The sequence below is a fragment of the Miscanthus floridulus genome, chromosome 8, assembly GCF_019320115.1.
Source record: "Miscanthus floridulus cultivar M001 chromosome 8, ASM1932011v1, whole genome shotgun sequence".
Taxonomy (NCBI): domain Eukaryota; kingdom Viridiplantae; phylum Streptophyta; class Magnoliopsida; order Poales; family Poaceae; genus Miscanthus; species Miscanthus floridulus.
In genome coordinates this window covers 29,040,244-29,065,747 of record NC_089587.1, presented here as the reverse complement: position 1 = coordinate 29,065,747, position 25,504 = coordinate 29,040,244, and the positions used below count along the sequence as shown (strand labels likewise).

At 45.7% G+C, this 25,504-nt stretch overlaps 2 protein-coding genes across 2 annotated transcripts; both read left to right on the top strand.

The window, feature by feature from the left end:
- Positions 1 to 8,473: 8,473 nt before the first annotated feature.
- On the top strand, positions 8,474 to 10,001 carry LOC136471434 (BIIDXI-like protein At5g11420). The gene is made up of 3 exons (XM_066469165.1): positions 8,474 to 8,628; positions 8,717 to 9,217; positions 9,343 to 10,001. The coding sequence occupies exons 1-3, from the start codon at positions 8,547 to 8,549 to the stop codon at positions 9,876 to 9,878; spliced, it is 1,119 nt and encodes a 372-aa protein (XP_066325262.1). The 5' UTR covers positions 8,474 to 8,546; the 3' UTR covers positions 9,879 to 10,001.
- Positions 10,002 to 13,011: 3,010 nt separating this feature from the next.
- LOC136468776 (uncharacterized) lies at positions 13,012 to 14,773 on the top strand. The gene is made up of 5 exons (XM_066467223.1): positions 13,012 to 13,182; positions 13,240 to 13,559; positions 13,637 to 13,706; positions 13,907 to 14,155; positions 14,282 to 14,773. The coding sequence occupies exons 1-5, from the start codon at positions 13,012 to 13,014 to the stop codon at positions 14,771 to 14,773; spliced, it is 1,302 nt and encodes a 433-aa protein (XP_066323320.1).
- Positions 14,774 to 25,504: the final 10,731 nt, after the last annotated feature.

Genomic DNA, 25,504 nt, shown 5'->3' with positions numbered 1-25,504 from the left:
TAAAATAGGAGAGCTGTCGGTGTGGCACTGATGATCCAAAACGAAATGGAACCGTTTCCATCCGACAGGATCAACTTATTGAAACCTAAGCGTTCGTTCGTTTAGGATCATTCCTGCCGGGAACAATTCCTGGTGAAGGCTGTCCTATACAAATTATATAAGCGTTCCTGGCCGGAACGATTCCAGGACGTGTTTCCCTGAGAACCGAACAGGCCCTAAATCGGGTAGCGGGTACTTATTGGAACCTAAAGCTGGAGAGACACATGCCCACATGAGCATTGAGCACAAGCCTTGGCGTAGCTCCACCTCCACATGCAATTGCACATGCGAGTGCCTGCCATCTTCTGCCCTGCTGCCTCCGCCCTCCTTTCGATCAGCTCCAGCCTCCACGGGCACATGATCGATCTGCCGACCTGTGCAGATATGCACTGCATGAGCAATCCGCGATTACTACAGGTAAATTTCAGTCCATGATATGGTCGGTGGATGCAAGGAAGATAGAACAAAGGTCTTTGGCATCGTCAGTCCCTCACATGGATTGGAGTGCCCATTATTTGCCATATAGGCAAAACTGCCACTTCCACGGGTTCAGAGATCAAGCAAGCAAACTAATCACAGAAAGGCTCAGATTGTCTGCTGCGCTGCTTTTTGATCTGCAGACCGCAGGCTTTGTATATCATCCACAAGACAACAACAATGTAGTATTGTAGTTAGCACTTGTAAAGATCGGTGCTTGAGTCTCGACTCTTGGCGACTTGGCCATACCCGCGATGTTAAAGGCCACACTTCTCACTGAAAACTGAATTGCGAAGCAGAACTCACGACGTTGTTGATCTGCACTGTTACAGTAGAAACTGTCCCAAATTGAGAACACCTGTACATCAGTTTTAGCATGAATACCGACGGTACCTAGCTAAATTCAGTAAAAGCCTCACCATAAATGATGATCTGTCCAAAAAATGCCACAAATTAAAGGCATACCGATAAGGCAAGGTCTTCTTCACTTTGAAGATCTCATCTTATGCCAGTCACTCATGAAGCTATTGTTGACATTCTGTGGATCGACTAGGGTAGATCTAGGCGGATGAACTCATAGATCCATGAAACACATGCACATTTAGACCTAGAACACTACACCGAGAGGGAGATAGGGGAGAGAGGGGCTGGTGATGAACCTGAGCCTCCAGATGATGTCGCGGTTGTGCTGGCCATCGCGGGTTCGGTGACGGAGGCAGCACACGGGCAGCGACGGGTGGAGTAGAGGTTGCACGGACGTCGATGCAGTGCGGTCGGGCGTAGCAGTGACGACGGCGAGGATCCGCGGAGCTTCCCGTCGCTGGCTGCGCGCCCTCTTAGATCGGTCTAGGGTTTTGTCGGTGGGTTTGCGGCTCACGGCGAATCCTCGTACTTTGAGCCGCCGGCCCCCACCTCTCTATATAGCGCAGTGCGACGGGGGCCCACCAACTATGTAGGGTTGGGCGCCCCCGATCAGGGCGCGAGACCAAGGCCCAATAGACCGTTGGGCCTATTGGTCAGGAGATCAATCTAACATTCTCCCCCTTGATCTCACTATTACTTTTATCTTTAAACTTTAAACTTCAATCCTTTAAACCTTACTCATTTCTTCACAGATGATGCATAGAGCATGTTTCATCGTCTCGGTCAATCGCCGATAGATTTGACAGCTACAATGCACGTCTCTGATCTGAAACAGTTACTTTAACTTTTGGGCCATTTATAGTCCAGGAATCATAGGCTTTCCCTTAAACCCATGCCGGCTACATGTTCTCTGAACACGTTGGGTGGTAAGCCTTTTGTAAGCGGATCCGCGAGCATCTTTTCGGTACTTACATGCTCAAGACTTATCATCTGATCCCGGACTTTATCCTTCACAACATAATACTTTATGTCAATGTGTTTGGCAGCACCACTTGACCTATTGTTGTGAGCATACTGTACTGCTGGATTATTATCGCAGTATAATTTCAGTGGTCTATTGATGTCGTCAACCACCTTCAAACCGGGTATGAACTTCTTTAGCCAGTTCACCTGCCCCGTTGCCTCATAACACGCTACAAACTCGGCATACATTGTGGACGATGTAGTGACGGTTTGTTTTGAGCTTTTCCATGAAATAGCTCCCCCTGCGAGAGTAAACACATATCCAGACGTGGATTTTCTATTATCTCCCGCATAATCAGAATCTGAATATCCCACTATATGGAGTGAATCAGATCTTCTATACGTCATCATGAGGCCTTTCGTTCCTTGCAAATAACGCAAGACTTTCTTTACTAATTTCCAGTGTTCTATTCCAGGATTGCTCTGGAATCTGCCAAGTAACCCGGTAACAAATGCCAAGTCAGGGCGCGTACATACTTGAGCATATTGCAAGCTTCCGACAGCTGAAGCATATGGAACCACTTTCATTTGATCGATCTCATATTGGTTCCTAGGGCATTGAAAATCCCCATATCTGTCGCCCTTGACTATAGGAGCAGGTGAGGGACTACATTTGTGCATACTGAATTTCTTTAAGACTTTTTCTATGTATGCCTTTTGTGACAGTCCTAATACCTCTTTACTTCTATCTCGGTGAATCTCGATCCCTAGAACGAATGAAGCTTCACCAAGATCTTTCATATCAAACTTTGAGGACAAAAACTTCTTTGTTTCCAGTAGTAGACTGACATCACTACTAGCAAGTAAGATATCATCCACATACAGGACAAGGAAGATAAACTTCCCATTCTTAAACTTTGCGTAGACACAATTGTCCTCAACATTATCTTTAAACCCAAAATTCTTTATTGTCTGATCAAACTTCAAGTACCACTGTCTTGAAGCTTGTTTTAATCCATAAATAGATTTCTTTAGGCGGCATCCCAAACGTTCTTTTCCTTCCATGACAAAACATTTCGGTTGTGCCATGTAAACATTTTCATCTAAGTCTCCATTGAGAAATGCCGTTTTTACATCCATCTGATGTAATTCCAAATCGTAATGTGCCACTAATGCCATTATGATTCTGAAAGAATCCTTACATGAGACTGGAGAAAAGGTCTCGTTGTAATCAATCCCTTCTCTTTGTGTAAAGCCTTTTGCCACAAGTCGGGCTTTATATCTCTCTATATTCCCTTGAGAGTCAAGTTTTGTTTTGTAGACCCATTTATAGCCTACTGTTTTGGCTCCTTTAGGAATTATTTCTAAATCCCAAACTTTATTTGCATTCATTGATCTCATCTCATCTTCCATGGCCTCAAGCCACTTTGATGAATGATCATTTTTCATGGCTTCTTCAAATGAGGTGGGATCATCCTCCATTTGAAATTCTTCAGTGTTGTACACTTCATAATCAGCAGGAATAGCTGATTTTCTAACTCTTTGAGACCTTCTAGGGGCCTCCTCAATTGGCACATTTTCTGTTTAAGGCTGTTGTTGCTCCCCCTCATGTGTGGCAATAGGTTCTATAGGATCCTGAGGCACAGGTTCCTCATCTTCATTCATTGTTGCCACAGGCGGGATAACAACAGGTGCTGGCACCACAGTGTCTTGTCCTGTTGGTGCAGCAATAGTGGGTAGTGAGAAAAATGGCTCATGAATGATCGGAGTGGGTGCATACACCCGCTTCTCTTCAAGGTCAATTTCTCGAGCTACCATGCTCCCCCTAATCATTTCATCCTCTAGGAAGACAGCGTGTCTCGTTTCCACAAACTTCGTATGTCTGTTAGGACAGTAGAAACGAAAACCTTTTGACTTTTCTGGGTAGCCAATGAAATGACAACTCACTGTTTTGGGATCTAGCTTCCCAATGTTTGGGTTAAAAACTTTAGCCTCAGCAGGGCTCCCCCACACACGCAAGTGGTTAAGTGAGGGTACTCTTCCTGTCCACAACTCATACGGTGTTTTGGGCACCGACTTACTTGGTACTCTATTGAGAATATGAATGGCGGTTTTTAACGCCTCCATCCACAGACTCATGGGTAAAGTGGAGTAACTTATCATACTACGCACCATATCCATCAGGGTACGGTTACGCCTTTCAGCTACTCCATTCTGCTGAGGTTCGCCCGGTGTTGAATACTGGGCGACTATACCATTCTCCTGTAAGAACCTTGCAAAAGGTCCAGGAACTTGTCCATATGGGGTATGCCGACCGTAGTACTCTCCTCCACGGTCAGACCTGACTATCTTAATCTTTAAATTATGCTGATTTTCAACTTCTACTTTAAATATTTTAAATTTATCCAACGCTTCTGTTCTTTCTTTAATTGGATAAATGTAGCCAAAACGAGAGTAATCGTCTGTGAATGTTATGAATGAATCATAACCATCCACACTTTTCACAGAAAAAGGACCACATATGTCTGTGTGAATAATCTGTAGAATTCCTGCGCTTCGTTTGGCATCTTTCTTAATTTTCTTTACATACTTTCCTTTTATGCAATCTCTACATTGTTCTAACTCTAAGAGCTCTAATGGAGGAAGAATATCATTCTTAACTAGTCTTTCTATTCTCCCCCTCGAAATATGGCCTAAACGACAGTGCCATAATTTCGACAACGCATCTTGAGCTCTCTTTCATTTTCTGTTTCCATTGTTCGATGAGGATACATTTTCATTCACATCACATACGGAATTAACATTTTCACGAAGTGATAACAAATAAAGCTCGTCTTGTCGGAAGGCAAGACCAATACATTTATTATTAAACAATATCTGACATTTGCCATTTCCAAAATGACAATCATAACCATCATGGTCCAACTTTGAAACACTAATCAAATTTCTTTGCAAAGAAGGTACATAAAGAACATCTCTAAAAATAATTATGAAGCCATCAGCAAGCTCTAACGGAAGATCACCAACGGCCTCAACATCTGCTTGTTCTCCATTTGCTACTTTAATGAAACTTTCGCTTCTTTGCAAAGTTCTCATCGAACGGAATCCCTGTGATGAATTAGCAACATGAATAGTTACACCTGAATCAATCCACCAAGTAGATTTTAAAAACTTTACATACAAGGATTCATTTACGAACGTAATAATGTTCTCACCTTGATTCTTCATAATCATCTTTAAGAAATCAGGACAATTCTTTTTATAATGCCCTGTCTTCTTGCAGTGGAGACACTGGTCTTTAGCCACTGGGAATTGCTGGTTCTGAGACTGTTGCATGGGACCTTTTCTAGATGATTTGGAGGAAGAGCTGTTATTATAGTTCTTTTTCTTATCTTTTAGGTAGTTGACAGAACCACCTTGTGAAACTTTTATTCTTTCCTCCTCCTGCACACACATGGCAATGAGCTTTTCTAAATTCCATTTTTCAGGCTGTATGTTGTAATTAACAACAAATGTGTCAAATTCTTTGGGCAAAGAAGCAAAAATCAAATGAATAAGGAACTCATCCTTGAGTGCCAAATCCATTGGTTTGAGCTTAGATGCCAGATTGCTCATTCTCAGTATGTGCTCTCTAATGCCACTGCCGCCACCAGAGTACCTTTCTGTCACCAGTTGCTTGATCAGCTGGGTTGCATATGTCTTTGAAGAGCCAGTGAACTGACTCTTTATTCTATCCAGGTACTCTGTGACCGTGTCACAGTCTGGAATTGAGCCCACAATAGCAGGCTCAATCGTGTTCTTTATCACTGCCAGACACTTCTTGTTGGCAGTGACCCATTTCCTATGCTCAAGGTCATAGGACATCTTTACGGGAGCAAAATCCCGCTCTCTGTTCTGCCATGCAGTATCAGTCTCATCTGTCTCCCTCACCGGTGCCACAGGTTCATTGGGGCACGGTGTGGTGACAACCCAGTCCACCTCAGCGAGGATAAAGGCCAGGTCTATCTTTTTCTTCCACTCAATATAGTTATCACCTTTTAGAGTGGGGATCTCTTTGATACAACTCATTAAGTTGTATCCTCCTGAAAACATAATTCAAATAGGGTGAGAACAGAAATGACAACAATAATTGCATGCCTTAGTTTAACGTTGGTCAAAATTAAAACATACAATTATTTTCTACACTAATTCTACATCACCGTTGGGCAGAAATAGAATTAATGTATAACAAAAATATTATAATATTGCCATTAATCAACGTTGGTCAGAATAACAACAATATTATAATCTATTTAAAACATATCCATTTTCAAAATTAAATTCTCCCGTTGGTTCGAATTTAATAACGAAAATTACAACTTTAAATACGCAGCGGAAACTTTAGCATTTAATAATCTTTTTCCTATTTTCCAGAAGCAAATTTACTATTTACTGAACAAAAAATATCGTTGGATAAATTTTGTACAGAAAATTATCATAAAAATCAATTCAAATCGATCAAACTGTTTTCTGGAAAATAAGAAAAACAAAAAATGTTACTTTACTGTTTACTTGGCCATTTCGGCCCAGCCAGCACACGCGCGGCCCACCAAAATTCGGCCCATGGCCTTTTCTCGCGCGCGCGCGCCAGCCAGCACACCCGGCCCAGCGGCTTGCGGCCCAGCCGTGCGCTCCAGCGCTCCCCCGCGCCCAGGCCGCAACCTGGGCCTGGGCCGGGAATCCGGCCGCGCATCCATTCCCGCCTGGGCCTAAAGCCGGTCCGGCAAATCCTAATCGCTGGATCGGATCGGACGGCTGTCCGGCCGTTTCGCTCGAACAAAAACCCCCGGCCGGCGCTTCTCCCTGAACCCTAGGTTCATTCTCTTCCTCTCCTTCTCTCTCACCCCGCAGCGCAGCTCGGAGAGGCCCGCAGCAGCAGCCGTCCTCAGTGGCCGAGGGAGAAGAAGGGCGGCACCGTCCAGCGCCCTCTCGCCGGCGTGCGTGCTCGCCCGAGGCTGAGCACGCCACCGTCGAGGGGCCGCATGGTGGTGCCCTGTTGCCGTGACCGCTTGAGTGCGGATCTCGGCCCTGTCCCACGCGCCGTTCGGGAGCGACGCCGCGGTCTCCTATCCGCGCGGTGGCGATGCCGCCGGCGGTGGGTAAGAGCCCAGGTAGGCTTCCTTTTAGGGTTTTGTTTTGCTTTTCCGATTTGAAATCGGTTCTTCTCCTTTCTCAGTCAGTCACCGAGCGGGCGCCGGATCCCGTCGTGACTGCAGTACCGCGCAAACGCGAGGTATGCTACCCTCTTCCCCTTTCGGTTTCTTTGATTCGTATTTTTGCACTATTTTCCCGATTAGGGTTAGGGTTAGGGTTAGTCACGACGCTGTTTTCTTTTTCCCGAATCACCTTCGGGTTTTAGGGTTCGTTCTTTGCATGAAAACCGAGCCCTTCTTCTTTTCTCAGATCCGACGGATCGAGTTAGGGTTCAACCGAACGTCGGGTGACCCTTTTCTGCTTAGATCCGCACTGGATCTCTTCGTCTTTTTTCTTTTCTAATCGGTACCCGTTCTAGATCTACGTGCTAGTAGGCTCTGGTACCATTGTTGACATTCTGTGGATCGACTAGGGTAGATCTAGGTGGATGAACTCATAGATCCATGAAACACATGCACATTTAGACCTAGAACACTACACCGAGAGGGAGATAGGGGAGAGAGGGGCTGGTGATGAACCTGAGCCTCCAGATGATGTCGCGGTTGTGCTGGCCATCGCGGGTTCGGTGACGGAGGCAGCACACGGGCAGCGACGGGTGGAGTAGAGGTTGCACGGACGTCGATGCAGTGCGGTCGGGCGTAGCAGTGACGACGGCGAGGATCCGCGGAGCTTCCCGTCGCTGGCTGCGCGCCCTCTTAGATCGGTCTAGGGTTTTGTCGGTGGGTTTGCGGCTCACGGCGAATCCTCGTACTTTGAGCCGCCGGCCCCCACCTCTCTATATAGCGCAGTGCGACGGGGGCCCACCAACCATGTAGGGTTGGGCGCCCCCGATCAGGGCGCGAGACCAAGGCCCAATAGGCCGTTGGGCCTATTGGTCAGGAGATCAATCTAACAGCTATTTCGCTTCAGATCTACCTATCTAAAGCCTAACACCTCCTATAATGTCCGAAAGATCTGCATACTTCGATTTTTAGTCCATGTCACATAAGTTGTTTGGACACGAAACTGAACCGAAAAAATGGGCAATACCGACACTCCGATTTTTTCTGACGGTTTGTCACTGACTCACATCATCTCAAACTTTAGCTTTAGCTTTAGGAGAGTGATCCAAAGAAAAAACAATTCAGAACTATAAGGTGGAATCTTGGTCCATATTACAGGCTGAGCCCTGCAAATTGATTGCATTTTGTTTCAGCAATAAGAAGCGTTACTGATTGATCTCGAACATGGACTCATGTTCTTGACTCTGCCAGATCATGAAGACCGCACGTTGCAGGTTCTGACATAGTATAACTGAACCTTGCAGAGGTAACGCCTCAGTGGCAGAACGGTTAAGCTCTCCCAAATCGAGGTGCAGTTCCGGAGGTCGCCTCCCACTCCATTTAAGCACCGCGCCCTCCTCACTCCACCTCAGGCCACATTGATCGATCGATCGATCAGAAATTCAGAGCAACACGATTCGTAGTTCAGAGTCTGTTCGTCTCTTTAGATCGAGAGCAAATTGGAGCAAGATGGGAAGGTTAACCATCGCTGTGCCAGTGATGCTTCTGCTGCTGTGCGCAACGTGCAGACTGACGCTCGGAATCACTGATGGTAACGTGGTTGATTTTGATTCACTGTCGTTGTTCAGTTTCTTGGCGCCATCTTTCATTGATTTTTCTGCCATGGAAATGGAATGCAGGTCTGCTCCCGAACGGCAACTTCGAGCGGGGGCCGGCGCCGTCGCAGCTGCGTGGGACGCGGGTGGTGGGCGCGTCGGCGATCCCGTCGTGGCAGACGTCGGGGTTCGTGGAGTACATCCCGTCGGGGCAGAAGCAGGGGGACATGGTGCTGGTGGTGCCTGAGGGCGCCTACGCCGTGCGGCTCGGCAACGAGGCGTCCATCCGGCAGCGGCTCCGGGGCGCCGCCCGCGGCGCGCGTTACTCGCTCACGTTCAGCGCGGCGCGGACGTGCGCGCAGGCGGAGCAGCTGAACGTGTCGGCGTCGGGGCAGTCGGGCCTGCTGGCCATGCAGACCATGTACAGCAGCAACGGCTGGGACTCGTACGCCTGGGCCTGGGTCGCCGACGCCGACGAGGTGGAGGTCGTCATCCACAACCCCGGCGTCACCGAGGACCCCGGCTGCGGTCCGCTCATCGACTCCGTCGCCATCAAGACGCTCAACCCGCCTCACCGCACCAACAGTAAGCATGTTTGCACCCACCCTGAGCTGCCGCGCTGCATCATCATCGATCAGGCGTGCCGGCCGGCGGTGGCCTGACCTGACACGACGGTCGACGAGTCCTTAATTTTGTATGCCTGATTGCAGAGAACCTGGTGAAGAACGGCGACTTCGAGGAGGGCCCGTACATCATCCCGGGGACCAAGTGGGGCGTGCTGATCCCGTCGCGGGTGGTGGACGACCACTCGCCGCTTCCCGGGTGGATGGTGGAGTCGCTCAAGGCCATCAAGTACATCGACGGCGACAGCTTCGCGGTGCCCCGGGGGCGGCGCGCCGTGGAGCTGCTGGCTGGGAGAGAGAGCGCCATCGCGCAGGTGATCCGCACCGTGCCGGGGAGGCAGTACGCGCTGTCCTTCACGGTCGGCGACGCCAGCAACGCCTGCCGGGGGTCGCTCATGGTGGAGGCCTACGCGGGCCGGGAGTCCACCAAGGTGGCGTATGAGTCGGCGGGGAAGGGCGGCGTGAAGCGCGCCGTGCTGCCGTTCCGCGCCGCGTCCACGCGCACCAGGCTCGTCTTCTTTAGCTCCTTCTACAGCACCAGGAGCGACGACCTCAGCTCGCTCTGCGGGCCCGTGCTCGACGACGTCGCCGTCGTCAGCGTGCGCACCAATAAGCGCGGCTAGAGAGCAAAAGCCCGGTGGTCGGTAGAGCTCGGGCTTGCCGCGTGCGTGCGAGAGGGAGACGGAGGAATTTTTTTCGTGCTGTTTTTATCGCACGGTTACTTGCCGTGTTTGTCAGAAAATTGATCGAACCATGGGAATAGCATATGTGCTCTGTTCGTTTAGATTTGTTAGGCTTATAAGCCGTACTTTTTCAATCAATAAACAATATTTTTCTCTTAAATCAAATCAGTTAACAGTACTTTCAGCAATGACTTATCAGCTAAACAAAGCCCAAACGAACAGGACGATGGTTTCTACTACTACTTTAAGTTTCCACATAAACAAGAATTAAAGAATTCAGTGTCCGGATTAGAGCATGAGTGAGAAATATATGAGAAAAAATTAAACAAAATTTGGATGGAAGTTTCAGATTATTTTAGGTGCTCCGGCCACACGTCATATACGTGTTATTTCTGATGTTGGGCTAGGGCATGACCAAGGCCCTGGTCTCTAAATCTAGGCCTAGCCCTATTGGGCCTTGTATGTTTAGAGGGAAAAAAGCTCATCCTGGAAATCGAGTAAGAAAAAGGGCCTATCCATCAGGGCGGAGAGCCCTACAGGAGAATGGAGGCCAATCCACGAAGGAGAAAGTACAGTTACCTCCTTTAACTATCGCAAAAGTCCGATTTTCTTTCATGAACTGAAAAACCAGACATAACTCCTCCCTCTTCTTCTTCAACCGGACATATGACCTCCCTGGCTGATTCTCTATGTGGTTTTTCTTTTTTATTTTATATTTATTTTGGTTGAATATTTGAAAAATCATAGTGAATTACAGAAAAATCATAAAATAAAAAATCTAATTTTGTTAGACTCCGCATAAGTAGATATATACAATAAACATATGATATGGTATGCTTTAGTACAAAAAATTTTCTGTAGCTTTAGATCTATGCTTTTCTGTGATTAATTTCTAGTTGCAGTTTTATGTGGTCCGATTGTGGTGAAATTTTTATGGTAGATAATCATTGTATGCTTGAGAACATATATTTTCTATTTTTTTATGGTAGACTAAATAAATCTATAACTAAATTATACATGATTCAATGAGTATGAAATTTTTACTACAGTTTAAGCATTTAAAAACAAGAGAACAGTAGGAGCCGGCCTGGCCTCAGCGTGGCCGCGTCATCAAAACGAATGCCGGCGGTTGGATTTGGATCCAACGGTGGCGCAATGGGCCTGGCCTCCCGCGCTACAGTAGTCTCTGCGGTGCCGGTCAGAGGGCCTGCGCACCTTTGCCGTTGTCGCTCGGAGATTGGCCAGCCCAGCTCGTTGTCTATCGGGATTGGTTGACGGCTTCGGTCTCAACAGCAGTGGTGCCTGAAAAATCTGCCTTTTGCCGGGCCTGCTGGGCACGTGCGCGGGGTGCGGTGGTGCGATGCGGACCAGCCTCCTCCGCCGCGATGCAAACCTGACATGGCATGGAGTAAAGACGTCGGGCGCCCCTCGGTTCCGTCTCCCTAGTCCCCTGTCGTCCTGCCGACTGCGATAGGTGAGCCGCCCAGCCTCTCCCCATCCTCGCTTTCCCATTCATTTTCCTGCCCGGGCGGTGCGGGCGGTCGGCGCAGCGTAGCGGCCCAGCGAGGTTGACTGCCATATCTCCTCTCCTATCTCTCTCGCCCTCAGACTTTTTAACACTGGTGAAGCTAAGATCTCTCAGCACAAACAACGGTGGCGGCAGAAGAGGAAGGTCGCCTGCGTAGAACCCGGCGGTGGCGGCTCGCTGGCTCTAGGTCATCGCCGTCGCCACTGCCTGCCAGGAGGAGCCGACGCCGCCGCCAGCTAGGAGGGCCTCCTCAGGCTCGGTGGCAAACATAACGGGAGCGGAGGCGCCGCTCTGGCTAAGGACGTGGCAGATGCGCGTCGACCCGCCCCCTCCCAGAAGCAGTGCCTACTAGATCCATTGTGTGGGGCCACGATGATGATGGCAACAGAGCTGTGAAGCACCAAGACGGAGGAGGAGGCGGCTCCGACGAGCTCGACCATCTTTCGATCTTGACAGGTACCCTCGCTTCCGCCTCCGGTTCGTTTGATCTGTCCAAAAATTTTTTTGGGATATTTAGATTGAGGCCATTATAATTCTTCAAGTATTGAGAAACGCCATTATAAATCCTTTATTCAGAGATAGGCCATTATAATTCCTGTTATCCCTGAACCTTGCCATTTTGTACACATGCCATGTACTAGGGCCCACTATCAGCACCGTATGCGTACAGGGACGCAAACGAGCGTTATCTATCGGCCTCCTCCGTTAAGCAGCTCATGTCGCTCTCACTCTTTTTCTCCCCTTCCCGTTCCCCTTTCTCAGCGACGAACCCTAGCTCGACGATTGAAGGCGGCGGCGGCGGCGGCTGGCGCGATTCAAGGCGGCTGGCGCGATTGAAGGAGGCAGCGACAGCGGTGTAGGCGGTAGCGGCTGGAGAACTAGAGTAGGTGGCTAGGCAAGTAAGCAGACGGTGGCGGCTGGGGATCCTAGAGGCAATCGTGCCTACACCGAAGGTGATGGAGCCCCCATAACCCCCACCGGTGCTTCGCGGCAATTAGTGGCGGCGGTGACGGAGGACGACGACAACATGTACCTTTCTTGCACTCTTGATGTCGTTTTGTCCATCATAGTGTTGGGATTAGGGTTCTATGTGCTTTGCTAGTGTAGATGTACGCCATTCTGCATATTTACAATTTCATTTATGTTAGGTGTGAGATGTTCGCGCTAGAGGTTAAAGTGGAAGCTTTCGCTTCCAATGGCTCTGATGGGAGGAAATCGTACACAAAGGGAACTATTTTTAAGTGGGATGTCAAGTTTGGGAGTTTGACACTTGAGTTGCTACTGAGTAGTCTGTGTAAGGAGTTGAATTTATCTTCTGCTCAGAAACCTACAGTGTGGTTCTATGACAAAAGACTACATGAGGATGTTAGGCTAGCTAATAAGATTCAGATTGTTGATATGTTTGAAATGTACAAGGAGGAGAGGAGCTATTAGGTTGTAGTTGGAGTGTTTGATAAGGTAGTTTGTTTAGATGCTGAATTTGATGCACTAGAGCCACTTTGTGTGGTTCCTCCTGATGTAGAGTTAGGCAACCTTGATGCTAACATGCCTATAGAGCCTACAACCAAATGCAATGTGTCTGCTGATGACATTCCAAAGGTAGCTGCTGTAGATGTAGATGTAGTGCTTGATATGTTTCATAACGCTGAAGAATATGTTGGAGTGGATGATGAAGCTATGTATATTCCAATGCCAACTGCACAGGCAACTGGGAATGTAGAGGCAGCTGATGACAATACACAGTCTGACAATGCACAGTCTAACAATGCATAGGCATCTGAAAATGAATTTGCTTCTAGTATTAATAATGATGATAGTGTTGTTCCTGTTGTTGATGAGGCAGAGGTTGGTGATAAAGACCCTTTGGATGTTCATGTTCTGCATGATCCTTTGAATCCAAAAATCCAAAAGGGAGAGCTATTTCCTGATATCATTGCATTCAGGAAAGCCATAAGGCATTACGCTGTCGTCAAGGGTTTTGAGTTTGCACTTGGGGTCCGAACAGACAAGACAAGGTTTATTGCGAGGTGTGCTGCTAGTGATTGCACTTGGCACATACATGCTTCTACCATTTTGACAGAAAAACTATACAGGTAAGTTCATATCAACCTTATTGTACATTGTACATGTCAATATGTGTGACTAAGTCATTGTAATATATCTTTTTCAGATCAAAGTCCTACCTGCCAAGCACAATTATCCTACCACCAAGCTTAGAGAAGGCAAAATGGCTACCCAGGGTTGGTGTGCGGATAGACTTGGGGATTGAATTAAGAAGAACCCAACTAAGGGAGCCAAGGATGCTAGAGACAAGTTGGAGGGTGATTTTGGTATAAAGCTGAAGTACTCAAAAGCATGGTCTGGTTTACAGCAAGCTCTAAACCACATTCATGGTAAGTGTGAGGAAAACTTTCAAATCCTTTTCAATTGGGCTGCACAGATTGAACTTAGTTCTCCTGGAAGTAGAGTACAAATCGAGTTAGAGAAGGTTGGTAAAAAGAATAGGTTCAAGAGAGTATTTGTTGCTTTGAAGCCATGCATTGATGGCTTCTTAGCTGGTTGTAGACCATTTATTGGTGTAGATGCATCTTGTCTGCATGGAAAATATACTGGACAGTTAGCTTTAGCTACTGGGGTGGATGGACACAACTGGTTGTACCATATTGCATATGGAATTTTTTACTCTGAGGTTGAGGATAACTAGAAGTGGTTTTGGGAGAATTTGCACGTAGTCATAGGAGACCCTCCAAGTCTGGTGTTATGCTCAGATGCTTGTAAAGGGTTAGAGAAAGCCATGTGGGTTGTGTTCCCACAGGTAGAGAACAGGGAATGCATGAGACACCTATATCAAAACTTCATGAAACGCTACTCAGGGGAGGTCTTTACTGAACACCTGTACCATGCTGCAAGGAGCTACATAGAAGGGTTTTTCAAGTGGCATATCCAGAAAATCTATGAATTCGCTCCAGGTGTAATTGACTTTCTGGAGCACTATCATGGCAGAATATGGTATAGGTGTGGCTTCTCAGAGGAGAGCAAGTGTGGCTACTTGACAAATAATGTGTCTGAGAGTTTCAATGCTCAGATTAAGCAGTTCAAGGGACTTCATATCCATGAGCTAGTGGACAGACTCAGGGAGTTGATAATGGAGAAGAGGTACGTCAGAAAGAAGATAGCACAACAGTGGGAAGAAGGCATACTACCAAGTGTTATCAAGGAACTTAACCTGATAAGCAAGAATGTCAAAGTTGTCAAGGTTGCAGTAAGTGATGAAGACTTTGCAGAGGTGACTATTCTTGATGACTAGAATAACCAGAAGAGGTGCATAGTGGACTTGAAGAATCACAAGTGCTCCTGCAAGGAATGGTAGATTACTGGGAAGCCATGCAAGCATGCCTTGGCCTGGATACTATCAAATAGAGGCATCAAAATTATAGATTATGTGCATGAGTATTACTCTGTTGCTAGATTCAGAGCTGCATACGAAGGAAGAGTTGAGCCTATGCCAGATAGAACACAGTGGCCTAAATTTCTGTTTGGGTTCAAAGTACATCCACCTTTGCTTGGGAGAGGAGCAGGCAGGCCAAAGAAAGTAAGGATAAGGGGCTGCCTAGAGAAACAAGCCAGCAAGAAGAAAGTAAGGTGCAAAAGATGTAGAGGTTTTGGACACTTCTCCAAGACATGCAAGCTGGAGATGGTAGGTGAAGATGGTGAAACTGCTAGAACAAACAAAAGGTCAGCAATCATTTCCATTTAAATTTGTACTAATTTTTGCATTTCATTTCCATTTAAATCTGTACTAATTTTTTTTATTTTATTTCCATTTAAATCTATACTAACTGAAGCTGTTGTAATAGGAAGAGGCAAAATGAAGTTCATTGTTGGCCCATTGAAAGCTCTAGTTTGGTTTTGGTTAATTGATGAAACCCTAAGTGCTAACCTAGTTTATCAAGATGATTATGAGATAGGTAGCACTACTCCAAGTGATGAAGCAATGACGAAGATCATGACAAAGGTGATAGCATGGTGATGATCAAATGCTTGAACTTGGAAAAGAAGAAAGAGAAAAACAAAAGGCTCAAGGCAAAGGTATAAAATGTAGGAGCCATTTTGTTTTAGTGATCAAGACACTTAGTGAGTGTGATCACATTTAGGATAGATAGCCGTACTATTAAGAGGAGTGAAACTCGTATCGGAATGCGGTTATCAAAGTGCCACTAGATGCTCTAACTCATTGCATATGTATTTAGGATCTAGTGGAGTGCTAACACCCTTGATAATATTTGTGAAAATATGCTAACACATATGCACAAGGTGTTTGTAGGGTTGAGATGGGTTTGGGTCCCTCTCTCCCCTCGGCGGGATTCGGCGCTTTCGGGAAAATGAAATGTCTATTTTCTATTGCGCCGGATGCAAAATTCTTGGTGGTTGGCACATTTGAGCAAGGGTGAAGAAGTTAGAGTTGAAATGGAGTTGGTCGAAATGATGCTGGCGTCGGTCTACTGACCAGACGCTGGGTCACTCAGCGACCGGACGCTGAAAGGCTGCGTCCGGTCGAGCTGGCAGAGAGGTCGCCAAATTCAGTGTTGCACCGGACGCTGGACCTGAGATGCACCGGACACTGGTTTCTACGTCCGGTCAAACTGACGGGTCTGCACAGTGGCTAAGGGTTGAGCACCGGACGCTGGTCTGCGTCCGGTCAAGATGGACCGGACGCGTCCGGTCGAAAAAACATGCCTCGGGGAGCTTACTGGAAACGACCGGACGCTGGGGCTTCAGCGTCCGGTCAGTTTTGACCGGAGCGTCCGGTCAGCTTTGTAGCCGTTGAAATCTGACGAACAGCGTTTGAAGCTGGTGACGCGTGGCGTCCATCGGGCGACCGGACGCTGAGGGCCAGCGTCCGGTCGGTATGACCGGAGCGTCCGGTCAGAGCGCGTTTTGCCCAGTGAAGGGGTATAACGGCTCTATTTGATGGGGACTCTATTTATAGCCCCATGGCCGGCTCAAAGGAGAACTCTTGCACATTTTCATTGACATAGCATCCTTGTGAGCTTAGCCAAAGCCCTCCCACTCATCTCCATCATTGATCCATCATCATTGTGAGATTGGGAGAGAATCCAAGTGCATTGCTTGAGTGATTGCATCTAGAGGCACTTGGTATTCGTGTTGCGCTGCGGATTTTCGCTTGTTTCTCTTGGTGGTTGCCACCACCTAGACGGTTGGAGCAGCGGTGGAGGATCGGCACGAGTTGGTGATTGTTCGTGGCCGTCTCCGGTGATTGTAAGGGGGGTTGTACCTTCCCCGGCGGAGTGCCGAAAGGTAACTCTAGTAAATTGCTCGTGTCATTGAGTTACCTCACTTGTGGGTTGGTTCTTGCGGTGTCCAATCGTGTGGACGAGGTTTGTGAAACACCTCTTAGCCGCCGAACCACCAAGTGTTGGTCGACACAACGGGGACGTAGCGTGTTGGCAAGCACGTGAACCTCGGGAGAAAATCGATTGTCTCTCTTCTTTGACATTCTCCCGGTGATTGGCTATATATTCATCTTGTGATTGGTTCATCCCCTACACGTCGGTATAATCACTCTACTCACTCATTTACATTCTTGCAAACTAGTTGATACAAGCTCTTTAGTGTAATTAGAATTGAGAGCTTGCTTTATTATTTACATTCATCTAGTTGAGCTCTTTAGAGTAGCAAGGTTGAGAGCTCTTAGTGAGTAATTACATAGCAAGTTTGTGTGCCTAAGTATTCATTGCAACTAGAATTGTTGGATAGGTGGCTTGCAACCCTTGTAGAGCTAGAGCAAGTTTGCATTACGCTATTTGTCATACTAATCAAATTGCTCTAGTTGATTTGTAGATTTTTAAATAGGCTATTCACCCCCCCCTCTAGCCATATTAGGACCTTTCACCCATCCAAAAAGGCAACTAAGAAGAAGGCAACTAAGAAGAAGTCACCTAAGAAGAAGACACCATTGAAGAAAAAGCAGAAGAAAGTTGCAGCTGCTCCAGCACCTAAAGTGGTTAAAAGCCTCAAGGATTTGCTCTTCTCAGTTGAATAACCTTGTTGGGTTTTGATCATTTTGGTGGCCTATCAAATGGTTGTCTGCTGGCTTGTTGAAACGAAGTTGAGCAGTGGAAGCAGGAACGTACCTAGGATTTAGAGGGCCCTGAACAAAATACACGATGAGGCCCTAAAACTCGAGAAAATCAAGACATACTTTCACTTAATTATAAAGCTTCAGAATATACATAGGTCTTACACTACTAAGAACAGATTAAATCTTAATGCTAAAAGAGTAAAAAGTAGTACTCAAGTAACAAACTAGCATCCCTAGCAGCTAGTATAGTACTTCCTCCGTTCCGAATTATAAGACGTTTGACTTTTTTAACACCAAGTTTGACCACTCGTTTTATTCAAAAATTTATGCAAAATATCACTTCTTTTGTCGTGGCTTGTTTTATTAATAAAAGTTTTTCAAAAATGACTTAAATTTGACTATGTTTGCACAAATTTTTTTGAATAAGACGAGTGGTCAAACTTAAGACAAAAAAAAGTCAAACGTCTTATAATTTAGGATCGAGGAAGTAGTATCGTGGCACGAGAAAGCAAAATGTGGCAAAGAGGAGAATGAACAGTCCAAGGAAGCTCAGTTGCCAAGCAGGCTGGTGGACATGGCCATTGGGCCTTACTTTGGTGAGTTGATCCAATTAACAAACCAGAAATTGCAACTTGCAAGCCTTTTTTGTGGATATGCTACATTTTTTGTATTTAAAAGATTAGCTATTATTTATTAGTACTTATTGTAAATTTAGAGGCCCCCAACAGCTGCCCACCTTGCTCCTGTCAATCTACGGGCCTGAGTGGGCCTGAGTGGAAGTGACGGGACAAGGGAACGTTTGGCAAAGTGCATCCGACACCGCGGCATGGACACAGCTGGTACCGAAAGCTCATATCCCCACCCGAGCTGGTGGTACCCACGGCCAGGGGCCATCATCGGAGCGTGCATGGACTGGAGCTCTCGCGCTACTCCACCCACGGATCCGCCGCAACGCATCATGCACGTATGCAGCCGGCAGCCGCGGCCGCCAAGTCCACTAAAGACGACGCGCCGCGAAAGCCCGGCCATCCCGCCGCCGTTTGCCCGTTTTAACGTCAAATCGACCGATTCGGGTTCAGAAGCATGCATGCATGTTTCACCCGGCGGCCCATCGATCGGTGTCGCCCGAGTTTATTTGGGCCGCACCCAAACCGCCCCCATCATCGCCGACGCCGATTGATTTCGGCAGGAGCAGCAGGACGGACGCGGCCGCCGCAAAAACGGTTGGCCCCGGCCGGGCCGGCCGCCATCCAGGGTCTGCCATGCCTCGCGGTGGGCCGTTGCCGTGCACGGCGCGCATGGCAGCAGCCAGCAGACAGACATCCGCACCGGCCCCTTGCGCGCACCGCCGTGTCGGGTACTGCATACCTGCCTGCGCTTAATTTGACGACGAGCGCACACACACTGCACGTCCGATGTGTTTTGTTTACGTGTGCGCGACGGGGAGCACCGGGTCGAAGGACCCGGCCACGTGGACGTCCAGAGAAAACAGGACGCGTAGATGATCCATCATCATGCATCAGAGCATCTTCTCATCATAACCTAGCACAGCGTATGCACGCACGTGGCGAATTCGGCAGCCAGCACGTTATCTGGGCCGTGATTGCTGGTGTCACGGACCGCGGGTCGGGTGGCAGCGGCGTGCCGGCGTGGGCTAGCCGACAGGGGCGGAGACCGCGGGGGATGGTGGGCGGGGTGTGCCGCCCGTGTCCGGTCCGTGGGCTACGCGTGGGCCCGCCGCCGGTTTCCATGCGGTCCGGCATCAATCGCAGCCCAACCATGACGCGCGCGCCAATCAGCCTGCCTGCCTCATAATTGCATCATCAATCAGCTAAAGTCGAGTTACTACAGTGTTCATTTCGGCTACAAGTGATTTACTCCCTCCGTTCCTGTTTACCTGGCGCTGGCGCGAGCGCGAGGATGCCCATGGGTATCGGGGTGGGTTGGTGTAGAATTTAAACCAGTGGATTCATATACATCCAGATCCAAACAAGCCTTAAATACAGATACCAAGACGTTCGCCTGCATGTGCTGGTAACAATTTATAATTGGGCCTTGTTTAGATCACCCTAAAATTCCAAGTTTTTTCACTCTCTCCATCACATCAATTTTTAGCCACTTGCATGGAGCATTAAATGTAAGTAAAAAAATAACTAATTGCACAGTTTAGTTGGAAATCACGAGATGAATCTTTTGAACTTAGTTGGTCCATGATTGGACAATATTTATCAAATAAGACGAAAGTGCTACTATTCATCGGGTTGAAATTTTCTTCGATCTAAACAAGGCCTTGCTTCCTCGCGTCTGATGCCTTGTCCTTTCACTGGCTCTCTCCATGCGTGCTTTCTATTCTATTGGCCACGGCCCATTCTGCATGTATGCATGCATTAACTTGCTACATTAAATCACACCTCAAAGTACTGAGCACGCCTGCTAAAACACGGTCTAAGCAAAAAATGGGAGCACGCCTGGTATACCGGAACGGGGTAGTATTATATATGTTCTCTAATCATGAATTATAACAAGAAGATAAACGGATAGAATTGGGCCTGTGACGCACGCACATTTTCTCATAATTCCATGGGAACGCGAGACTAGCTAGCTACGCTGTCGGCGCGACCACGACCACGACCACGGCCACACTACTCTAATCCGGTTCAGAGTTCAAACCTGTCGAGAAAAGCTTTGCGCTCACCTCTGACGCCAAACACAGAAAGGCAAAAGGCCCCTGACACGCGAAGCTTCAACAACGTACTACGCGTAGCTTCCCACTCCCAGGGCTCCTCCTTGAGTTGAGTTTGGCATTTTGCTGTCGCGCAAGCGGCACAGCACGAGTCGGTCCGTTAGGATTAAACAACGGCGTAACCACTTTCTGATGTATGCCTGCTTCTTCTGTGTCGTTTCACTCGTATATATATATGAAACCACTCGCTCTTGCCGGCTGTCTTGCTTTGGGCTCCACTGAACAACGCGTGATCGACGACGATCGCCATTGGATCGGGCCGTGTCCGTGTCGTCGACCCAACCGGCAAATGCGAACAAAAAGGTGGTCGCAAAAGGCGATGCATCGATCGGTTCATAAGTATGTGTATCGCGGACACGGAGATCGTCTGGTCGATGGATGGATCCATATGTTTTTGTTTTTGTTTTTGTTTTTTCGTATTGTAAGTGCAGGTAGGTACGACGTCAAAAAGGCATGCTTGCATGCAATGATGCAACAGCCATACAATTAAGGTGTGAAAGTGCTTGGTTGAAACCTTCTTTTCCAAGTTTTTTCTTTTCAAAACTAATCGATCTTCAATAAAAAAAGTTTATGCATATCAAATGAGTTGGTGTCGTCGTCGTTTCTTGCACTGTCGATCCTTTTGGTTAATTTGTCAATCGACGGCATTGTAGTCCGCGCGCTTGTACTTTCATACGCCTTTTCTAATCTAAAGAAACCAAATATCATACCCATCACCAAAATTAATCAATGTCTAGATATTTTGTTTCTCTCGAGCCCGGTCACTGAACGAAGACGGCTGCTGGTGGTTCAATCTTCAATGCAGAATTCGCTTGTGATTGTGATCAACGTATGGAAATAAATAAATAAATAGTATAATCCTCCAGACGGCGGTGACTGCAAATTAAGCTAGCTTCCCGGGCGCTGACTGCTGTCAACATCTCTCTTTAACGACGAAGAACTAGCCCAGAATGAAGACACGAAAATAAATAAATAATTAATCAACGCCCCCGATCTGCATGAGAATTAGACTATGGTTTGGTCTAAAAGGACGTGGCGTTAGTATTATTTTCAACGATATAGATGTATGCTTGCTTTGGTCCAGTCAAACACGCCAAAATCTATACTTATTACATCAGACACGTTTGACCGTTGTCCCCCAATACTGGAAGGAAGATGTCAACCAAAGTCCATCTGCTAATATATTACGCCGGATTAAAAAAATGTCATTTTGTTTTACAATATATTACACGCCCTGTGGGGAAATTAATTGTTTTGTAATAACAAAATAATTAGCATAAGGCCATATAAGAGCATCTCCTACAGCCTCGCTATTCCCTTCCGTGATTCTAGATTTACCGATTATGAAGGATAAAAAGCGTCCAACAGATTCTGTATATGGTTTTCCTTTTTCACCCAATACCTATCCCGGCAGAATAGCTCGGTAGAAATCCCGAGCCACCGTCCCTCACCATGCAGTCGCATGTCTTCCTCTCCCTTGCGAATTTCCTCTTTCCCTGCGCGGCCCACTCACGTGATTGGTTGATCCATCATTGAGATCTAAAATAATATGACGTGGCAAATTTCAAAAATAGAGAAAGGGATAGAATAAAGAATCTGTTGTGGTGCTCTACTTTTTTTTGAAGAGCCAATTTTTTTAAAGAGCCTCTAAATCATGATTTTTTTAGATCTATTTTACATAGTCTTTTGGAAGTGCTCTTAGTCGGGATACGTGGACTAAATTTTTAGCTCATCAAGTTTTTTTCCCCTTCTCCCCCTAGAAGCCTTCTGGCCTTTCTATTTTAATTTGCCAACCTAGGTTATTTTACACTATACTTTTTAAATGCCACATCTCCGTTTTAAAGAGATAGTTTTTTTGTGTGACTGTTTTAAAGAGATAGCGGATCGTGTATGTATACTATATATAATACTATACTGTAATATAGGAGTACCAAAACGTATGTCACTGCTGGCTAAATATGTATGAGTGAACTATGAACATCTAAATTACCAACATAATATGTGTGTGTGTGTGTATATATATATATACACACACACACACCATGTAGCTGGCTACCAAATAACTTATTCTGTATTCTGTAGCCACTTTGAGTTACGATAATTACTATGTTAATTTACGAGATTATAGTAACTCCTTACTAAGTGGTTTACTATATGTTATGGTAAATATCCCCATGTGTTATAGTAACCCAACTATTGTAAATATGTATTGACATTATCGTAAATGGAGATGGCTATAAAATAACTTATTTTGTAGCTGGCTACTGAATATACTATATATATATATATATATATATATATTATGTGCATATACCAAGAAATCCAAAACTCAAGTCACACGACGCTTTAGCATCAATATATATCACTACCGGATTCAGGCGCTTTGCCGAGTGCTTAATGCACTCGGCAAAGGGCCTCCGGTAAAAAAATCATCGGCAAAGAATTCTTTGCTGAGTGCTCGACACTTGACAAAGTCTTTGCCGAGTGCCCGACACTCGGCAAAGTTGGAACCGAAAAAAAACTTGAAAAATGGGAAAAATTTTAATCGGTGGAGGCCCCCACCGGCCAGCGCCCGCCCATCTTCGACATTTTTCGCAGCAACGCGGCCGACGGGATTCGAACCTGCGACCTCCTCCTGTGCGCAAACCTCCTCTACCACTACACCACACTGTCACTTGTGTTTGAATTCTGTTTTAGTTCCCAACATATTATACTAAACCGAGTGTAAATTGCTTGTTTGAGGCCCTAAACGAATTCAAATAAAACTACACCACACTGTCACTTGTGTTTGAATTCTGTTTTAGTTCCCAACATATTATACTAAACCGAGTGTAAATTGCTTGTTTGAGACCCTAAACGAATTCAAATAAAAAAGTTATAAACTAAAAAGTTTCATAACTTTTCGAGATCTACACTTTTAGTTTAGGAAGTTTTTCCATCCGAGGTCGTTTACAAAATTTGAATTTCAAAATTTTAAAATTCAAACGCAGTTTTGCATGACAAGATGATTTCAAATCAAAAAGTTGCCAACTACAATGTTTCATAACTTTTCGAGATCTACAGAGTTTATTTTGGTTGTTTTTCCATCCGAGGTCGTTTGAAAAGTTCAAATTTAAAATTTTTGAAATTCAAACACAGTTTTGCATGACAAGATGATTTCAAATCAAAAAGTTGCCAACTACAATGTTTCATAACTTTTCGAGATCTACAGAGTTTATTTTGGTTGTTTTTCCATCCGAGGTCGTTTGAAAAGTTCAAATTTTAAATTTTTAAAATTCAAACACAGTTTTGCATGACAAGATGATTTCAAATTAAAAAGTTGTCAATTACAAAGTTTCATAACTTTTTGAGATATACAAAGTTTATTTTGGTTGTTTAGTCATCTGTTCATCCGACATAGTCGTTCTAACATTATTCACAAATCTTATATATCTCTCTTGTAGTTTCATAAACTACAAGAGAGATATGTTAGATTTGTGAACAAATTTACTTTCACTTTGTCATATGAAGAAAAGACCAAAACAAACATTGTACATCTTGATGAGTTATACAACTTTGTAGTTGAAAACTGTTTCATTTGAATTAATTTACTGCTTCAAAATGTGCTTGACACTCGGCAAAGAAGCTCTTTGCCGAGTGTAAAAAAAACACTTGGCAAAGAGCTTCTTTGCCGAGCGTCAAAAAAAAAAAACACTCGGCAAAGACGTCTTTGCCGAGTGCCCGAAAAACAACACTCGGCAAACCACTTGACACTCGGCAAAGAGCCGGTCTCCGGTAGTGTATACAACTGTACAAGTGGGAAAGGTGTACCAGAATTTAGCTTAAGCATTAATCGTTTCTTATAAACTATAACAATGAATTCATGTGATGATTGCATAGATAACAGAAAGCGTACACCCTTTTTCTTGAAACTAAAGTGAGTATGACCAAAGAAATTATTAGCGGGATCGGACCGGCGGAGGGCCCCCCCCCCCCCCCCCCCCCCCCCCCCCCCCCCCCCCTAGCTTTGGACTGATTCCATGTCAAGCAACGAATCCACTGTGTCCATTTCAACCGGCGGTGATTAATCCTTTTCTTCTTGTTGGGTGATAGTATATGAGACTTTTGTGACAAAGACACTTTTTTCTACATTATATATACTCCATTTTAATACCACAAGTTAGCTAGGCATCATTACCGTATCAATGTGTGCGGCTCCACACCTATGACGACACTGCGTGATATATGTACGTAGGAAGTTGATCTGGGCCAGCACGTTACCGGCCTGCAGGTTTTCTCTAGGATCACTTCGAGAATATTTTTCTTAACGAAAAAGGCATTTATGAAGAATTTAATAGAAATGAAAATTTCCAGAATCACCGAAGAAATTTTTTAACGGGAGGATGAAAGGAATATTCATAAAATTAAGGAGAGAAGCTAACAACCTATAGGGTGCAATGAAAAATTTGATTTGGAAAAACTAAAACACCCGTATATATCATTGGTAGAAATAAATGCTCAAGTCTCACTCCTGTGCCATTTATAGATTGCAAAAGGAAAACAAAGAGAAAATTAAACGATACATTATCCAGAATAGATGACGACATGAGTGAATTAGATAGTGACATTTTAACCGCTACTTCATTGTGATTCACAACCAGAACTGATTTGTAGAGATCATGAATGATAGATAGATAGATAACCACTACATGCAAAGAATTGTATTCTTTGGAAATGCTTTGCCACCTTCAACACGGAGAGAGTATTATAATGCGATCTTATGAATCCTGCAGATGCATGGCCATACTCATCACTCATATATATTGTAACTAACTAGCTTAGCTACCAAATTTGCATCCATTCTCTAGCAGAATCAGTCTATCAGATGAAAACTGATAAGAAAATGCATCTCGACTCATGAAACTCATGCAAAGTACAGGACCTCCACCTAGTAGCAGTGGCGTTTCCTTTCGCTTGCCCTTTTGAATGATTCTGCAGCAAAGCAAGAAGAATGTGACTTTTAATATCAGACCATTTTATGCGCATATGGAATTTGTTTGGAATAATAGAATCGCACTTTGGCTTCCGACCATACGATTTTGTGCTCTTTTTATCCATAATAACCGTGCATATGTGGTGACGGTTGTTGGAGAAGGGAGACTCACTTGATCATGAGGAGAAACTTGAACAACATGGTATATATGATCTACAAA